This window comes from Mus caroli, chromosome 4 (genome assembly GCF_900094665.2).
Source record: "Mus caroli chromosome 4, CAROLI_EIJ_v1.1, whole genome shotgun sequence".
NCBI classification, from domain to species: Eukaryota; Metazoa; Chordata; class Mammalia; order Rodentia; family Muridae; genus Mus; species Mus caroli.
In genome coordinates, this window is record NC_034573.1 from 53,135,551 (window position 1) to 53,155,879 (window position 20,329).

The following is a 20,329-nucleotide window of genomic DNA, read 5'->3' on the forward strand; positions in this document are numbered from 1 at the left end:
AGCAGTCGGGTGCTCTTACCCACTGAGCCATCTCACCAGCCCGGGTTTGGTTTTTTTTGGCAATTTAAACTGTCTTCCTTCCTTTTCATCCGAAAGTGAGCTTACCTCTCCGTTCCTTAACACTGCTTTCATTTCACTTTCTACTGGGATTTGAAACTGGTCAGTGGTTTGTTTAATCAAGGCTTACATCAGTCCACTCTCCCATGCATGCCCGAGTGCGTGGGTGTGGGGTCTAAGTGTGCATGCGTCGTTCCTCGGGGAAGAGACTTAGAGGGATACGCTAGCTCCACTTAGTTCAAGGCTGCTCCTGATGGCACCAAGTAACTTGAAGCTGTGCTAACAAAGGGCGAGTGTTCTTCCTGCACTGAAGATTCCTTATCTTCCTTCCTCCTATCTTTTTAAAAATCTTCCCCACTTCCTTTCATCTCATCTTTTGCTACTGTTAGGAGAAATGCTATTTTTTCTAGTAATAAGTTTAGAATTTTCTAGTATAAATTCCATCCTATCATTGAAATGTTTAGAAATGTGTTGTTAGCCAGTGCACATAACAAAATAATCAGGGTTAGATACAAGGCATAGATTCTCATACATCTAAGTAGTTTTTGAAGACAGGATCTCACTGTATAGCCCTGGCTGTCCTAGAATTCACTATGTGTAGATCAGGCTGGCCTTGTGGGCATAGAGATCTGCCTGTCTCGTGAGAGCTAGAAATTTCAATTCTTTACTATCTTTTTGGAGCTCTTTGTTACTGAATATCACCCCGGGATGAAACTCACTAAAGAAGGGGATGACACATTAATGTCTCTATTGTTTTTGTTTCTAGCTTATTCTACTAAGCTCAACAAATTTCCTGTATTTAATATTAATGATGACTTGAATGGTCTGTGTACCAGTGCAGTGAGCCCAAACACCACCAAAGCCACGAGGTACGCCCTAAATGTGTGGCGCTACTGGTGCATGACCAACGGGCTCAAAGACCACACGGACATCACCAAGGTAAGGGATGCGTGAGTTTGCTAATTCTTTTGGCTAACTTCACTGAGCTTCCAGGTGCCAGTCACTGTGCTAACTGCTCTGGGGAATGGAGGTGAAGGGACATGAAATATAAAGAAAATTATCCACAGAACCAAGTAGAATTTAGAGAGTTCTAATGAATGTACGTCTGTTAAAATATTCAGGAGAGTAAATCCAGCCAAGCTTCCAGAATCTGGAGTTGGTAGAATTAGAAGACGGGGAGGTCAGAAGAACAGATGATGTGAGAAAGAATGTAGAGGCAGAGCCACTTGCTGCACTCCGCAGGCTGGACCGAAGCACTGGGCATCAAGGGCTCTCAAGCTCAGGGTCTTGGTTTTAGTTTGGTTTGGTTTGTTTGAATTTTTCGAGACAGCTTTCTCTGTGTAGCTCTGGCTATCCTGGAACTCACTCTGTAGACCAGGCTGGCCTTAAACTCACAGAGATCTGCCTGATTCTGCCTCCCAAGCGCTGGGATTAAAGGCATGTGTCACCACCGCCACTGCCAAGCTCAGGGTCTTGTAAACATTGGGAAATCACTGAAGTCTCTTGGTTTTCCGTATTGCAGGATCTGATTGTAAGAGCTGGAAGCTTTACTGGTCAAGCAGAAAGGACTCCATTGGAGTTTTTCAAACAGGAAGGAACATAATAAAAATGGTATCTTAGAATAATTGGAAGTTATAAACAAAATAGTTATCTAGTATCCTTGGTCCCCAATCCCTTTGTAAAATGAGCTCCAACTTCAAGTATTTGAGATTTGTGAGTAGCAGGGGAAGATTTAAACCATGGGGAAGTTGAATAGAGAAGATACTGTTCTGCCTCTATGCCAAGGTTCAGATGGATATAGCCATTAAGTAGTTGGGATTGTGAGATTTAAAACAGTGGAAATGATGAGCTGGAAGCATAGATCTGAAGGTCTCACAGCTAGAGGCCATAGTTAAAGCCTGACGGCAATAAGAATAAAGCTGAAGTGGAAGACCCGGGCTTCTCATTTTGGCGGCATGGTACATTAGGTGGTGTGAGAAGCTTCCTGTTACACATGAAGATAGGAAGCACCTGGGGCGGGGGCACTGACCAGTGAGCACAGCTCCTCGGCAAAGCTGGTAATGTCAAGGAGGGATGGACGGCAGGTGACTGCAGGACCTTTGTCTAGGGGAGGAACCTTTGGGTTCCTGAAAAAGTTCTAGGCCAGGGGGCTGGTGGGATGGCTCATTTGTTAGTGTTCACCATGAAAGCATGAAGACCCAACTTGAGATCCCCAGCATCCACACAGAAAGCTGGCCTGGTGGATGCCTAGAGCTCCGTGGCCACCATTGAGCTGAATCAGTGAGCACCAAGTTCAATTTGAGACCCTGATTAAAGAAGTAAGATGGAGGGGTAATTCAGGAAGATGTCTGATATCTACATGTGGCCTCCCTGTGCATGTACTACCTCATGTATGTGTACACACACATCAGAGACGGGGGGGATTGATTGGTTGCATGGTAAACAGCAAGCTCTGGCTGCCACCAGATCTTTTAATGATCTTTTCAGGGAAACATCCAAAATGTAGGCACTGAGGTATTTTGGCAAATTAAGATCAACTAAGTAGGTGCTTGTTTCAAGAATCATTGCCCAGGGTTAGAGGGCAGTGTACCAGTAGTGTATCTGCTTCTCTTGATGAGGACCTGAGTTCCATGACAAAAACCATCTGTAACTCTGGTTCCTGGCACCCTCTTCTGGCTTCCACAGGAACTGCATGCACCAGGTGGTGCATAGACACACATGCAGGCAAAACATCTATACACATAAAATAAATGTCAAAGTTCAGTGTCTGGCATTTAATGAAAAATTACCAAACATTCCAAAAACTAGAAACTATATCCCTTAAAGAGTGACTCAAGGCTGGGCGTGGTGGCGCACGCCTTTAATCCCAGCACTTGGGAGGCAGAGGCAGGCGAATTTCTGAGTTCGAGGCCAGCCTGATCTACAGAGTGAGTTCCAGGACAGCTAGGACTACACAGAGAAACTCTGTCTTGGGGGGCGAGGGGGGGGGAGTGACTCACGGCTGTGCAGGTGGCAGTCACTTCTAATCCTATCACCCAGGGAGTCTGGCTGAACTACATTCAAGACTCAGATTCCAAAAACAAACCAAAAAAAAAAATGAACAAGGGGGTGGAGGGATCTGTAGAGATGGCTCAGTGGTTAAGAGCAGGCTCTGCACTTGCAAAGGACCAGCAGTTCCCAGCACACATAATTGGGTAACCCACTTGTAACTTGTAACTTGTAACTCCAGTTCTAAGGGCCAGTGCTCTCCTCTGGGTTCTGCAGACAGCTGCACTCACATGACTATATCCACACAGAGACACATAATTGAAAATAAAATAAATATTTTAAAGGAATCTCAAAAATAAATATAAGAGGAGACGCTGTACAAATATATCATAACCACAGAAATAAAAAGAAGCTTAATATTCTTAAAGAAGAATTCTAGAAGAAGAGGAGAGATTACAGAGTCAGAAGTAAGGCTGGAAGATTCATTATTAGAAACCAGGCAGCTGGAAAGATATTGGGACAAATGTCTTCATTATTGAAAGGAAAGTAATTTCAGTACCCACAGTGAAGATACAGCAGTAGTGACTTTTGAGACATTCAGAGTTGAGGGGATTTAGCAGCAGCAGACCCACACATGGAGAGACATTTGGCCTCCATCCAAAAGGGAGAGGCTACTATCTGGGACTGTGGTCCATCACAAAGGGGAGGGGAGTACCGGGGAGGAGGCTACTGGGTAAATATGTGAGAGCTTTAAATCTTGCTATGGAATCCCACTGACTTTCTAAACAAAACGTAACAAGATAAAATGGAACAGTAAGTAGTGAATTGATCCAGAAAAGGAGAAGATAACAAAGCCAGTTCTGCATTAGCAAGTCTGCAAGTCAGACAAGGGAGGGTAGCATTCATAACTAGCTGAAAGAAAACATGCCCACCTAAAATTTTCTCCTCCCTGTTCTCCTCCTGTCTTGTTCTTCCTCTCCACTCCCTTTCCTTCTCCCTGCTTCCCCCTCTTTGACGCTGAAAAAAAAAAAAGATATATATATATATATATAAAACCTAGTTAGGTGGTTGTGGTGCACACTTTTAATCCCAGCACAAAGGCGGGTAGATCTCCAGGCTGGTCTATGCAGTGAGTTCCAGGACAGCAGGGTTGTTACACAGAGAAACCCTGTCTCAAAAACTAACCAACCAACCAACTAATGGGGCGTGGGGGTGGTAGGGGGCATAGAAAGAAAGAAACTGTAATTTATAACTGCAAAGACTGGGCTGGAGAGATGGCTTAGTGGTTAAGAGCTCTTCCACAGGTCCTGAGTTCAATTCCCAGCAACCACATGGTGGTTCACAACCATCCGTAATGAGATCTGATGCTCCCTGTGGGACATGTCTGAAGAGAGCAACAGTGTACTCACATAAAATAAATTAATAAATCTTAAAACAAAACAAAACCCAAATAACTGCAAAGACATCAACAGACATAGCAGTAGAGGAAGCCCCATTAGCCAAGAAAGAATATCTCAGAGACAGAGTCATGATGAGTATATTGACATTTTAATGTGTCTCTATCTGTAACAGGATTAAAGTACATTAGTTACAGATTACTAATTAAAAAGACCCTGATTCTAGGGAGTTATTAAATGCCTTACAGATCAAGAAGAAACCACAGAGCAAATTATAACATATCATGAACCAAAGGAAAATTACATCACAACTTATAATTTGTAAAATGTGACTCCTGCTGGGAACGCAGGCAGTCTACCTACAGATCCTGTTCCTTCAAGTGCAATCCCCCAGTCTCATCCCCAGACCTGCAGCAGACCACCTGTTGTAGCCTCCTTTCCCCCTCTGCCCCCATCTCCAGTGGATCACACAGATCTCCACCCCCCACCCTCCCTCACCCCCCATTGCTTTATCCCAGTCTTCAGTTCAACAGACACTTCTGGGGAGCCCGCAGCCACTCTGAGCAGGGAAGCAGGTAGTCTAGCTGTAGAGCTTCACCTCTCCCTCCACTCCTCCAAGTACAGTGTCTTAAGTCTCAGCCCCAGCTCTGTAGCAGTGGCCTGTCCTCATCTCTGTCCCCGTTCCCAGGGGACTAAACAGATCCTGATTAATTCCCTGTTTTCCTACCTCCTGTGGACCCCCTCACCCTTTCCCCAAGCCACCCCCATTCCTAAGTGTCAGCTCCCAATATCCAGAATCAGATTTTACCTGGAAACCCAGTGGCCACACGTATCAGAATCCCAGAAGGATTTCCTGCCAGACTACACACAGCCACCACACTCTCTTGAGAACCATCATAGGGCAACAGAAACCAAGGAACAAAACAACCACCCCACAAAGACAAGACCAGATATCAGCACCTAGAATTATAATCTTCCCAACCCCAGATTCCTAGAGACTAATGTAAAATCATGTAAGAGCCAGGACAGTATGAGTCTCTTTAGCCCAGCAATCCTATCATAGCATGCCCTGATATTGCAACATAGCTGAAGCATGAGAAAAAGACATAAAATACCCTTTAAAAATATGATAGAGCCCCTTAAAGAGGAAATAATTCTCTTAAAGAAATCAGTGAAAGTACAAACTGACAATTGAAGGAAATGAATAAAAAAAACAGTTCTAGACCTGAACATGGAAATAGAATCAATAAAGAAAACCCAAACAGAGGGAAATCTGCAAATGAAAAATTCAGGGACTAGAAGAGTAACATCAGAGGCAAGCATCATCAACAGAATACAAGAGCTAGAAGAGAGAATCTCAGGCATTGAAGACAAAAGAGAAGAAATGGATATCCTAGGCCAAGATGATGATGATGATAATGATGATGATAAAAGATACATCTAAAAAACGGGCACAAAACATCCAGGAAATCTGGGACACTTTGAAAAGACCAAATCTAAGAATAGTAAGAATAAAGAAAAGAGAAGATTCCTAGGTTAAAGGCACAGAAAGTATTTTTAACAAAATCATAGAAGAAAGTTTGCCTAGCCTAAAGAAGAAGATAACCTATCATGGTACAAGAAGCACAGAGAACACCAGATAGATTGGACCCGAGAAGAGAATCCTGTCAGCACATAATGATCAAAATACTAAAAGTACAGGATGGAGAGTAGTAGGATCTGCAAAGGAGAAACAAGAGGGAATATATAAAGGCAGACTTAGAATTACACCTGACTTCTCAGTGGAGACTCTAGAAGCCAGAAGGGCCTGGGCAGATGTTCTACAGACTCTAAGAGACCACAGATGCCAGCCTCAATTGCTATACCCAGCAAAGTTTTCAATCACAATAGATGGAGAAAACAAGACAGTGTATGATAAAAACAAAACTTTAGCAATATCTGTCTACAGATCCAGCCCTACAGAAGGTGCTAGAAGGAAAATGCCAACCTAAAGAGGTTAACTACGCCCAAGAAAAAACAAGGAATATATAATCCCACACCTGTAAATAAAAAGGGGGAAGTGTGAACACACACACACACACCACCACCACCACCAACAACAACAACAACAACATAACAAGAAACAACAGTCAATGATTATTGATATTTCTCAACATCGATGATCTCAACTCCCCAGTAAAAAGTCACAGACTAACAGAGATGATGTGAAACCAGGATCTATCCTTCTGTTGCATCTAAGAAGCACACCTTAATATGAAGGATAGACACCACTTCCAGGTAAAAGGATGGAAAAAGATATTCTAAGCAAATGGACCTAAAAACAATCTGATGTAGCCATTTTAACATCTGACAGAATATATTTTAAACCAATACTAATCAGCAGAGATAGGGAAGGACTCTACATATTCATCAAAGGAAAAAACCCACTAAGAAACACCAGGACATATAATTCTTAACATCTATTCCCCAAACAGAAGGGCAATCAAGTTTGAACAAGAAACACTGCTACAGCTTAAATCACATATTGACCCTCATACAGTGATAGTGGGAGGCTTCAGTACTCCAGTCTCACCAACAGATACATCATCCAAAGAAAAGAAATTCTGGAGCTGTTGTTATAAAGCAAATGGACCTAGTAGGTATTTACAGAACATTTCACCCAAACACAAAAGAATATATCTTCTTTTTAGCACCAGATATAACTTTTTCCAAAACTGACCACATACTTGGGCACAAAGCAATTCTCAACAAATACAAGGTAATGGAAACGACACCCTGCATCCTCTCTGACCACCACTTACTAAAGCTGGATAGCAGCAGCAGCAGAGATAACAGAAAGCTTACTAACTCATAGGAACTGACTGAACAACTTGCTACTGAATGGAAACTGGGCCAAGACAGAAATCAAGGAAGACAGGAAAGAGTTTCTAGAACTGAATGAAAATGAAAACACACCATACCCTAACTTCTGGGACACGGTAAAGGCGGTTCCAAGAGACAAGTTCATGGCACTAAGTGCCTATATGAAGAAGAAGAAATCACACCCCAAAATAGTAGATGGCAAGAAACAGTGAAACTCAGGGCTGAAACCCAGTAGAAAAGAAACACTCAAAAAGAATCAGGGAGGCAAAGAGTTGGTCATTTGAGAAAACAAGATTGGCAAACTTTTATCCAAATTAACTAAAAGATGGAGAGGGAATATCCAAAATAAATTAGAAATGAAAAGAGAGACAGAACAGCAGATACCAAGTAAATTCAGAGAATCCATAAGGACGTACATTAAAACTTACATGCTGCTAAATCAGAAAATCTAAGAGAAATGGATGAGGGAGGGAATACTGGGAGAGACGGCTAAAATTAAGGACCATTTGAGGGATGGTATGGAAACAATACAGTAGAAGCTTCCTAAAAATGTATACCTATATAAAGACAATCTAAATGATGCCAAATAATGAGGGAGACAGGGCCCCAGCTAGACATCTGTTGTTACCCATCTCTAGTACTGAGATTGGCTTCCATCTAATTGATTTTTTTTTGTCCTTAAACAACCCAGACTGTTACCAAGACTAGAGGTTGTTATTCACAAACTGTCAGCAAAGCCTCATTGCTGAAGATAACACCTACTCAACTCATTGAACATGGAAAAGTTGACCTAGTGCTTATATATATAGACTTCATCCCTACATTCTAACCCCTTTGGGATAGGAAGCTACTCTGCAAACTACACACACACACACACACACACACACACACACATGCACACACGCACACACACGCACCAAGCCAGTCACAAACCCTTTAACTCACGATGTTGTCCTGCCTACATGCTAATGCAGTGGTGGATTAAAGTTTGTGGGAGTGACCGTCCAATATCTGATTTGACATAAGGGCCACTCCACACGATGAAACTCTTACTGACACCACTTAGTTGACCAAGAATCAAAGAATAGATCGCCCAGGGACCTAGGGTAAGACCAAATACTCCTGTTCTGAAAACAACAACAAAGGTATCAATAAAATGACTCCTAATGATAGTCTGCTATACACAGAGCTAAGTGTTTTGCTCAACCATCTGCCGAGAGGCTTTCTCCTACAGCACATGGGAATAAATAAATAGAGACCTACACCCAGGCCTTATGCAGAGAGTGAGAGAGACCTTGGCCCTAAATGGGTTATCTCCATCAAATCCCTCCCCTCAGAGATCAGAGAATCCTGGAGAAGAGGCAGAAAGAGTGTAAGAGCAAGAGGGGACTGAGGACATCAAGAAAACAAGGCCCTCTAAATCAACATGATCAAAACTCATGCAAAGACTGTGGCAGCGTGCACAGGTCTGAACCAGGTCCCTGCATGTGTGTTACGGCTTCCAGTTTAGTGCTTTTATGGAAATCCTGAGTGTGCGCATGAGTGGGTCTATGATTCTTGTGCCTTCCTGTGGGCTTTTCCTTCTGTGTCTTGTCCGTCTCCAATGTGTTACTTTTTGTTCTATTATATTTTATTATCCCTTGGAATCCTGTTTGTTTTCTAAAGAGACAGAAAGAGGGTAGATCTGGATGGGAGGGGAGGTAGGGAAGGACTGAGAGGAGTGGAGACGGGAAACCATAATCAGATATGTTATGTGAGAAAAAATCCATTTTAAATAAAAGGAATCAGCTCAAGGTATGTAAATAGTTTAATTGCATCTCTCAAGTATATGGTTAATGTTCAATGAGGGTGAGTCTGTGGCTATAGAGTAGTAAGGAGCTGATTATGGCCACTTGGTCTCACAGTGTTTTCTGAGTCCATCACCCTGGGCGCAGGCTCATTGAGAAAATATAAATCAGTTAAACATCAACTTTAATTTTCAGCAAACTCTGAACGCCAAGGGTTACTCCTGGTTTGCATATGAAAATAGTTCGTCTATAATTTGAGGATTTTATACATAAGACCACTGATGTCTTTTCTCCCCCAGTTGGCTGTTTAGAACCTTCTGACACTATGGAAACTAGCCAGCAGGGAAGAGGTTTTCTGGTCAGTCATAAACTTATTTCTTTCTATCTGGCAAGTAAGATATGTGGTGTCTTCAGCTGTATGTCCTTATCACATTATAATGGGCACCAAACGATGCTGCCTGGAGCTGTGTTGCCTCCAGACCTGGGACTGTGCTGACCAGAATGACTCAGAGTGCTCATTCTGGCATTTAGATTTTCATGTACTGATGCATTATTCCTGGGCCTGCTCCCCAAATGTTAATTAATAAGCCAGGTAGTAGTGGCACACACCTTTGATCCCAGCACTCAGGAGGCAGAGGCAGATGGATCCCTGAATTTGAGGCCAGCCTGGTCTACCAAGGAATTCCAAGATGGCCAGGACAACACAGAGGAACCCTGTCTCAACCCCCACAAACAAACAAATTTAAACAATAGAAGATATGTATATAATCAAATATGGAGGAGTAAAAAATACAGCAAAAGTAGTTTTTATAGGAAAAATATAGGTTACTCTAAATGTTTATTTTATGAATAAAATACAAATATAAAAGGTATAAATCAATCAATAAATATAATGTTGAAATAACTTCAAAAGCAGGTCTGGGTTGGGCCTGGTGGCACACTTGTAGTTTCAGCACTTGGGAGACAGGGGCCAAAGGATTGTGGCAAGTTCAAGGTCAGCCTCAGCCACGTAGTGAGTTCCAGTCTTCCCAGGCCTACTTCAAACACTCTGTCCCCCCAAAAAAACAAAACAAATTAAAAAAAAAACAGTTTTAGATTCAGATGACAAGATAACAAATTGCAAGCAAGACCGGAAGACTTTCTGGGACGTAGCATACAGTAAGGTTATGTCTGAAAAGTGGGGTAAACTGGGTATGGTGGTTCGTGCCTTTGCTGCTACACTGCAGAGACAGAGGCAGGATGATTGCAAGTTAAAGGACAGCCTGGAGTTTATAGTGAGACACTGCCTCTTTTTTTTTTAAGAAGAAAAGAAAAGGAATTAAGATTAAGGAATATAAAAGAATGTAAAATGCCAAAAGCAGTAACAAGGGGCATATTACTGCCAACCTTACTAAAACCCTAAAAGGATTCTGTGAAGAACCACGTGCCAGACAGGGGAATGTAGATCAGAGGAACCAATTCCTGGAAGGATTCAAAAGAAGCAACAGCAAGAAAAACCACCCTCTATAGCTTCCTTTGCCCTGGAAATCAGTTCCACCCTCTTGACCTTGTGGGTTGGCTCCCTGTGCAGCACTGCTCAGGGACAGGGACACAGCTGCAGCTCTTTCCTGTATCATCTCTCACCAACAGACTTGCTGCTCTTCTGCCTAAAATGCCTTTTCATCTGTGCATATATTCGGAAACATTCTATGTGGTCTCACAGAATGAGCCCAAGTTCTGTCTCTACCATTCCTAAACTCCGTCCCCCCATCACCTGGGTCCCATGGCCTTTGCATCTGTATTACAGTTCTGTGTTAGTTATGTTTCTGGTCGCCATGACCAGTCCCACACAAGGAGCCACTTGATGTAGAAAAACGGTAAGGAATGATATCAGGGCAAGAGGCTTCTTATTTAAAACTGAGTGAGTCAGGGCAGAGGAGTCCCTGCCCCCTTTTTCCCCCCTATTTCTGAGCCCCTGCCTTCACTTCTGGCATATGTGGTGCTGGGGACAGAATCCAGAGCTTCTGCATGCTGGGCAAGCAATAGACCTATTGAACTCCATTCCCAGCCCTCCTGTCCCCCTTTTTGATTCAGTCCTGGACCCCATGATTGGTGCTGCCTACAATGCCCTAGAAACACCTACACTAGTGCCCTGGAGTCCTTTAGTCCAGCTGAGGAGGAAGGTTAGCCACTGTGCTTTCCAGTGGAGGGATCTTCTCAGATTGCCTGCCGCTGCCTCACATGGTCCAAAAGCTCCTTAAAGACGAGAGCTACACAAATTCATGACCAGGTCCCCAGCACAACAAGAAACCCGAGTGGCTCACCATCAGCCTGTGTGCTGACGAATGTGTCATGTCAATGACTTAATCTGAGTATCAGGAGCACTCCACACACATAGAACATTTTTCTTGGTTTCCATGAAATACTACACGCTTCTAAGTAAAATCACAATAAGGCAGTTCCAGAGGCATCTACCCACACGGAGTGGATTGCTTGCAATAGAAGAAGCCGTTCATTCTGGCCTGTTTCCAGACTTGTCAAATATTTCCCATTCCCAAGGTGTCTAGTCTCTTAAAAAAAATTGCAAAAAGTAATTTTACTTCAAATATTGAGAGTCAGCTTACTGTGTCATATGGGGAAAGGCTGGCAGCAGCTTATCAACTTGGCTTCTGTCATAGAAGGATGACTAGCTGTGACCTAGCAAGGCATGGCGACACACACATGGAATCTCAGCATTCTGAACCGCAGAACCACCTGGAAAAAGTACAGCCTTGACTGGCTTATGCTACCTGCTACGTACACCAGGCTGGAGAGGGAGTTGCCTCCATAGCATTGGCATTAAAGGCCTGTGTCACCACGTCCAGTGATTTATTTGAGGGTTTTTTGTTTTGTTTTGTTTTGTTTTTTAAAGATTTAAATATTTATTATATGTAAGTACACTGTAGCTATCTTCAGACACTCCAGAAGAGGGTGCCAGATCTTGTTACGGATGGTTGTGAGCCACCATGTGGTTGCTGGGATTTGAACTCTGGACCTTCGGAAGAGCAGTCGGGTGCTCTTACCCACTGAGCCATCTCACCAGCCCTATTTGAGGTTTTTAAGTTGTGGTAAAGTGTACATAATATAAAAGTGAACACTTGAACTTCTTTTTAATGTAATTTTTTCTACTTTTTTGAGGTTTCACACATAAGTATTGTGGTTATCATTTCCATCTCTCCTTACTGTGATTCCTCTCACCCCCTGCAACTCCTGTCATGTTCCAACTCCATCTCAAATTCATGACTTCTTCTCTAATTATTGGGGTGTGTGTGTGTGTGTGTGTGTGTGTGTGTGTGTGTGTGTGTTCTATGTGTCTATATTAGGAAACTCTGTGTGGTCTCACAAAATGGACTCAAATTTTGTACCTTTCTTTTACACACACATGTATATTACACATACATACATGAACTGCTGAGTCCATTTAGTGTTGCATCTATGTGCATGTGTGAAGGACTGACACGTGGACCTATCTTGGAGCTCATCTCTAGAGCAGACTTATTCTCCCTCTCTCTGCAGCCATTTGTTGCCTGTAGCTCTTCTTCTAGGGGTGGGACCTTGTAGGATTTCTCCCATCCATGAGGTCTCCTTTAGAAGAGCATTTATAAATGTGAGATTTCATGGGTACAGCTTCACTGTCCTATACAGAAGTACTACTTACCTCACAACAGACGTCCTGACCTCTGGCTCTGAGGACCTTCCCTTGCCCTTTTCTATGATGTTTCCGGAGCCTAAAGGGCAGAGATTGTATTGTATACATGTCACCTGGGGCTGGGGACCCCACAGGCAGCTCTCTCATTTTGTGGATTTCTGTGATGGTCTTCATCTGCTGCAAAGAGAAGCTGTTTTGATAAGGGATGCGAGATATGCTTAGCTGTGGCTATAAGGATAAGTATGTAGGCTGTGGTTAGAAATGACAGTGGTTTAGGTAAGACACAGTAGTAGGTTCTCTGTGGGGTCCATGACCTCAGCAGCCATGGGTCATCAGCCAGGTTTACAGCAGCAGGCATAATTCTCTCCCACTGAGCTGGCATTAACTCCAGTTAGAGGCTCTTGTTATTTACCAGGTAGAAGTGCCACTGCTGCACCCTTCAGATTCTTGCCATGATGGTCGGCATTGAATTGTTCATTCATTTCTGTTTTCATCCTTCCAAATAGAAACTCTGCATCACTAAGTAATATAAAATAATACAGCTCTCCTTCCCTCTTCGCCCCAGCCCTGGCAACTGCTGCCCTGCCATCTGCCTGGGAATCTGCTTACTCTGGGTCCTGTCGATTAGAGTCTTCACTGCTCTTTATGACTTACTTGTTCTCTGTGTCTGAAGTGGGAAAAGTGAGCTTTGTTTAGCATAACATTTGAAGATTTCTTTTTTTTTTTTTTTTCTGAAGAAAATACCATGCAGATGTATGTGCCTCATTTTGTTTATTTACTTACCTACTGGTGGGCACTTACGTTTTCATGGAAAACACGACAGTAAAACTTTATACATCATTTTGTTGTTGTTTGGACATACACTGTCAGCCCTTTGGTGTATATGGCTTAGATTGAGGGAACAGGTGCTTTCCAAAGCAACTGCACCATTTTCCATTCCCATAAAGGCGTATGAGTGTTCCAGTTTCCTTCCATACCAACTCACATTTGTTATCATCTCTTTTCTTTTTCCTAACTCCAGTCATCCTACTGAGGCTGAGCACAGTTCCATTTGGTTTTAATTTCTCTGTGCCAGAGGAAAAGGCGTGCACACTAAACAAAATAAAATCATTCCGACTACATAGATTTTTCAAACTAATGCACATTAAGCATGCAGTGTTCTTTGCTCTCACTTTATGTTGGCCTTGATCCTAATATTCTGAAGGCTACCTCTATGCCTTTTCTCTTCCTATCAGACTTGACAGGACTTGATTAACTTGATAGGTCTTGCCAGGCCTAATCCCAGCACTTGGGAGGCAGAGGCAGGTGGATTTCTAAGTTCCAGGCCAGCCTGGTCTATAGAGTTGAGTTCCAGGACAGCCAGGGATGCACAGAGAAACCCTGTCTTAAAAAACCAAAAAAGAAAGAAAGAAACAAACAAACCTCGATAGATCTTTTCAAAGGTTGATGTTTCCCCTTTGCCCTTTATTAATTTAGACTTTTGTTTTTATTGGCTCATTTTACTATCTATGAATTTGATCTACTTTTCTAGCTTTTGGGGTATGTTATCAGTTTGTTTACTGATAATTTGTTTTGTAACATTATTCTAGTTTATGTTATCAGAAAATATTTAACAATAATATATTAACTATTAATATTATAATATAGTATAATACATCCTATTATTTATATCTAATTGTAGTCTAGTCAGTTTTTGTTTTTAAATTGAAATTTTCGTGGATATTACTTTTTCAGAGATTTATTTTTTGCCAAGTAGTGGTGGCACATACCTTTAATCCCAGCACTGAGAAGGCAGAGCAGGCAGATCTCTAAGTTCAAGGACTGCCTGGTCTACAGAACGAGTTCTAGTACAGCCAGAGCTACTCAGAGAAACTTTGCCTCAAAAAAACCACATACACATAACTCTGTGTATATGTGTGTGTGTGTGTGTGTGTGTGTGTGCGCGCGCGCGCGTGTACATGTGAGTGCCTGCAAAGGCCAGAGAGGGCGTCTGATGCCTAGAGCTGGAGGTACAGGTGCAAGCCCCTGTCTGACGTCTGTGCTAGGAACTGAACTCTGTGCTTGAGGAGCAAGGACGCATAACCTAACTGACACCTTCTTTCCAGCCCTAATTTGGCTAATTTTTAATCTATAATGTCGTATTTTCCTTTGGCTATTAGCAAAATGAGGGCTAACAGTAGTTTCTACTCAAACATTTCTATCAGAATTTCCATTTTGTCCAAAGAGCGTGCAGTGTAGCCTGACCTGGCAGAGCAAGGCTGCTTGCTCTTTACCTCTCCATCTTGAACACAGAGATGTATGAGTCAAACGCATAAGACTGATATTGGAAATGTACTGGTTATTAAGCTAGAGGTATGTGAGGATGTAGTCAGTTAAATCCAAGGAGACCATGGAGCAGGTCGTTTGTAAATAGATGAATCGGTTCTCTTCCAGTGAAGCCCAGGCTCAGTAGTGGGTACCAGACAGTATGGGTGGGTATCGAGGACTCTAGAGGTCAAGAAACTGTCCTCTCCATAGTACAGCCCCTAGTGAGGACTGGGGGAAAGAGGGGGCAGCTGTTCGGGTGTCCTCAAATGTCTAACCTCAGTGTTTGTCTCGTTTGAGATCCCTGCAGTGAAGTTGAATGAGCTGCTTGAGAACTTTTATGTCACCGTCAAGAAGAGTGACGGCTCAGACTTCCTGGCTACCTCGCTTCATGCCATTCGCCGTGGCCTGGACCGCATCCTGAAGAACGCGGGTGTGGGCTTTTCCATCACCAGCAGCACCTTCAGCTCCTCCACCAAGAAACTCAAGGAGAAGCTGTGGGTCCTGAGCAAGGCAGGGATGTCGGGGGCCCGTTCCCGCAATATCGTCTACTTCTCCCTTTCTGATGAGGAGGAGATGTGGCAGGCAGGGTGTCTAGGGGATGACAGCCCAATTACTCTCCTGTCCACAGTGGTCAAGTACAACAGCCAGTATCTGAATATGCGGACACTGCAGGAGCATGCAGATCTGATGTATGGTGACATTGAGTTGCTCAAAGATCCGCAAAACCAGCCCTACTTTGCCCGGACCGACAGTGTCAAGCGGGAGAGCCGGAGTGGTTCAACCAGAGTGTGCCATGGGAAAATCTACCATGAGCACTCCAGGGGACACAAGCAGTGTCCTTACTGCCTCCTCTACAAGTACATGTACATCCACAGGCCACCCACCCAAATGGAGGCCAAGTCTCCCTTCTACCTGACAGCCCGGAAGGAGGCCACGGACATGGGCAGCGTGTGGTACGAGGAGCAGAGAATGGGGTTACGGTCTCTCCGGGGAATCGTCCCAAATTTAGCCAGGAAGGTCAAGCTGGAAAACTGTGAGAACTTCACCTTCGTCTCCTTCACTCAGGTCTCCAGGCGACTTGGCTCCCATAGCTGCTGCCAGTGAGCCCTCAGGGCCAGCAGGTTCTGAAGCCGCAGAGACCGATGTCCTGGCTCCGTGATCCAGCTGGTCTCCGTTACTACAGCCGGCCATTCCTCAGACTTGAGATTCACTTTTACATGAAAGTCGATGACTGAATAATTTGGATGTTTTATCTAACTGTTTGACACCTTGTTAAATCATAGAATATAACACAATATAAAATTACTATATACAAAAGTGAAGAAATTCATTTTATCTAGTGCCTTTTTAGCACAGGTTTTCTTGGAAAAAAAGAAAAGAAAAAGAAAAAAAAATGTTTTGAGTAGTTACTTAAAAAATATCCCAGTAGCCCGGTAGCTTTAGAATGGTATAGAATTACATATACTTTGTTGGTTTTCTGGGGTTTTTTGTTTTTCCCCACGTAGGGACCTAGAGCAGGAGAGGCAGACATAGTAGAGAAAACTCTCACTCAGCACCCTTGTGTTTTGTTGGTGCCCAGGCAGTGGGCTGCTTGCAGAGATAAAAGATACATTGTTGCTGTGCTGTCCATAGAGGCAGTTTGGTGACAGGAAGATCAGTTCTCTGAAAGGGTGTGCAGTGGACTCGGTGGTGTGCACTGTGAGGAGTTCTAGTTAGCGGAGGGTGGATTTGGAAAGCCGCCTCGACCCAGATGTGAAACCCGCCTGAAGCAGAAGTGCCTGCGTCTTTCCAGTTCTCCTTTGAGAACACTTGCTGTTTCAACTTCCTTTTGTTTGTTTTGTTGTTTAATCTGTGTTGTTATATCTCGGATTTACATCTCACAGTTGTGTTGGCAGGAGTCCCTGGACCTGTGAGGCTAGCAGCGATGCTTGACTAGGAGAATCAACAGAGTAAGCCACAAGGCAAACGCTCCCAGGGCATCTTAAGGACCCTGGGAATCCTGTAGGCTGGCACTATGTTAGGGACACTGATTCAGGCAGCCTGCCAGGAAACCAAGCCCGGCACAGGGACATAGTTACTGGATCAGAGTGTCACGGTAGGTCATTCCTGCATTTAAAAATCATTTCACATTAATAAAAGTCAACCTGACCGTGTGTTACTTAAGAAGCAGACTTTCCTAGCACCTACTGTGAATACGTGTTTTTAAAAAGGAGCCCAAAGAGTGCTAATTAATAGTGATTTCTACTCTATTTTCTATTCCAGGAAAGACTGCTCTAATTGTACCATTATGTTCTTTCTATGTGTGCTTTCTAATCCCAAATTAAAGTCCCAATGCACATTCATATTGCACAAGTCTTTAAATTAGTTATTTCTTTTTCAAAGCATTGTTTTAGTATTTACTTAAAACCATTGTTTTCAAGTCTCTCACTAGTCACTGAAGTATGTGACTCTTTACCAGAGAAGACTCAGCCAATGCTGCCTTAAGGTCTCATGTTGTTCCCTTCCTCGTGACTACATGTCTATAGTTCTGTGTACTAGGTACTCCCTGGGTAGTGATGAGTTTTAGTATCTCCCTCTGTGTGTAAATAGCAGGTAATTGAGAATCAGTGTTCTGACTTGATCCCGTGTCTTGGTCTGTAGTGGTTTCCAATTGTGAGTTTAGGTTTTGGTTTAGAAGAGATAGACAAGCCCGGTGGGGTGGCACACACCTTTAATCCCAGTACTTGGGAGGCTGAAGCAGATGGATCTCTATGAAGGCCAGTTCCCAGACAGCCAGGGCTACACAGAGGAACCCTGGGGGCAGTGGTGGGAGGTTGGGGAGAAGAAGAGACACAACATTAGGTCAGCCTTCTTTAGTTTGCTGAACACCCAAAGGGTATTTTGTTTGTGGAAAACAAAGAGTCATCTTGTCAGTGCTGCATGGAAGATGGAGACATGACTTGAATGGCCAGGTCGCAGAGTTCAAGGACTAACCCCTCCAATTTTATTTTAAATAGCTTCAAAATGTTGCCATTAGGTATGCTGGGGTCTTTTCAACATTTCCAGAAGTAGCAATAACTGACCAGAGGCTGTTAATCTTCCTATTAACTGTAACTTAGCATGCCATAACCTATCTGCTTCAGCTGACTGCCTGTCACCTATTTGATACATTGTAAATTCTCAGAATTCAGAAGTGAACAATTATACTAAAAACTCAGGGGTCAGATCTTCACTTACACCCGATGGGATGAGAATGCTTCTGAGTTAGGTCTCCTCAGGTCGTGGGAGTAACACACGTGCTTCAAGGACTAGCATATGGCCATGTGCAACTTTGCTACCTATGCAGATGTGTGCGTGTGTGACACACTTTAAATCAGCGTGTGGCGAAGCTGGGGGAGCCCACTGGCAAGGTAACTGTCTGCCTGGGACGCCATGCTGTGGAGGCCAGAGAGTTTGTGGCTGAGTTATTCTGTCTTTCCAGTCAGCTCTGTGCCGGTGCCACAGAAGGGATGCAGCAAGCTCCAGCTGGTCTCCACTCACCTTCGAGTTTCTGTGCTCCACAGCTGGCATGGTTATCAAGAGCTTTACGTTTGAGCTGGGGCAGCGGCTCAATGGCAGAATGCTTGCCTCACCGCACGTGCAAGAGCTTGGGGGTCCATTCCCAGCACTAAAGGAAAATTCTTTCCCTAGTTAACCTAGATGCAAGTTGCCTCTGAGCCCTGCATCTGTGTTCTGAGAGGACCCTTAGAGCTTGGGTGAGATCATCCCTCAACACCTTTTGTATTGCTCTAACAGGAGGGGAGGTAGGCAGAGTGGCACACTCCTGCAGTCTCAGCACTCAGGAAACTGAGGCAGGAGGTTTACTATGAGTTGAGGGCCAACCTAGGCTACCCAGTGAGTTTTAAGCCACCTTGGGCTACTGAATGAGACTCTGTCCCCAAACACTTAACATTCATTAATTAGAGGGCTAGAGATGGCTCAGCCATTAAGGGCGCTGCCTATTCTTCAGAGGACTTGGGTTCCACTCTAAATACCCACATGGCAGTCCACAGTCCACATCTGACACCCCCTTTTGGCCCCTACAGGCACTAGGCACAAACATAGAGGACAAACATACATGCAGGTAAAACACCCACACACATAAACAATAAACGTGCTACCCCCCTATTGCCCCAGGCCTCTCTCCAGGGAATGGTTTGCCAGGTAATAGGTTATCGGCAGGAGATCCCACTGGACACTGAGAGGTTGGCATTCAGCTGTATCTTAGGTATGCAATGAGTTTTCTTTCTTTCTAATTAAAAATGTTAGTAACATGCTTCACTTATTTCCTCCATTGCTGAGATTCTGTTCCTTACATTGTAAACTTGAAGAGGAAACCAAACCTGATAATGTGGTCCAGTGAGCACATCCATGTCTGTGAATTCTACCTCCAGCACAACCAAGCCTGATACCTCACACACAAGCAAAAACAAGAGGAGGAAGACCACAGGGGTCTTCAGAGGCTACAGTTTTTCCATTGTTTTCTGTGTTTTAAAACAAATGCTGTATCTAACCAAACTGTGAAAGAAATATTCTCTTTGGTCAAGTGACATGGTCCCCTTTCCTTGGATTCTATTCTACTTTGTCAGCTGAGACCCATAAATGGTGTTTGAAAAAAAATGTGAAATTCTATTACTTTTTACATTAATTCATCTTATTAAAAGCATAAAGCATTTCAGCATGTTCAGAGACACACCATTAAGATCTGAACAAGATAGTATTTATGTGGAAACTGAAATGTCCTGACAGATCCTGGGCGATGATTCACGGCTCACTTGGCAGCCAGCTTCTGCTGGCACCACCCTCAGCTCTGCTATGGTATCTATCTCTCGGCTGGCTCATCTCCAGGGCTCACGAGTCACACTGCTAGTCTAGAATTTCTCAGTATGCTAGCATGCCTTCTTGAGAGATCTTTTTCTTTTTTTTTTTCTAATTTCCAGGTTTCAGAGTTTCTAAAGTTAATTTGTTATCTCTAGACAACAATGCTAATTTTGTTGGTTGAAGCTAAGGGTGGCCATATTGTTTCCACTCAAATGAACAAAATGGTTATATCTCATCCTTTCAAGTATCCATCTTTTATGAGACACTGATTACTCTTTAAAGGGGGGGGTGCGACCTTACTTTATGTATGGAAAATGCAAACTAGTAAGACCTCAAGGAAGTTGCCCAGTTTGCCCTAGACAAGCTCTGCTGTAGTCTAAGCTAAGGCTGAGCCTGTTGTGGAGCTGCTCACAGACAGCCGTGAA

At 43.5% G+C, this 20,329-nt stretch overlaps 1 protein-coding gene across 2 annotated transcripts in view; it reads left to right on the plus strand.

Moving 5' to 3' along the window:
• Nucleotides 1-19,703, plus strand: part of Kiaa1958 (KIAA1958 ortholog) — a 132,508-nt gene extending 112,805 nt beyond the window's left edge. For both annotated transcript variants that reach the window (XM_021159964.2, XM_029476265.1), the window contains 2 exons: nucleotides 824-996; nucleotides 15,363-19,703. In XM_021159964.2, the coding sequence (XP_021015623.1) occupies nucleotides 824-996; nucleotides 15,363-16,169 (980 nt within the window). In that variant the 3' untranslated portion in view covers nucleotides 16,170-19,703. The remainder of the gene's footprint in view (nucleotides 1-823; nucleotides 997-15,362) is intronic.
• Nucleotides 19,704-20,329: the final 626 nt, after the last annotated feature.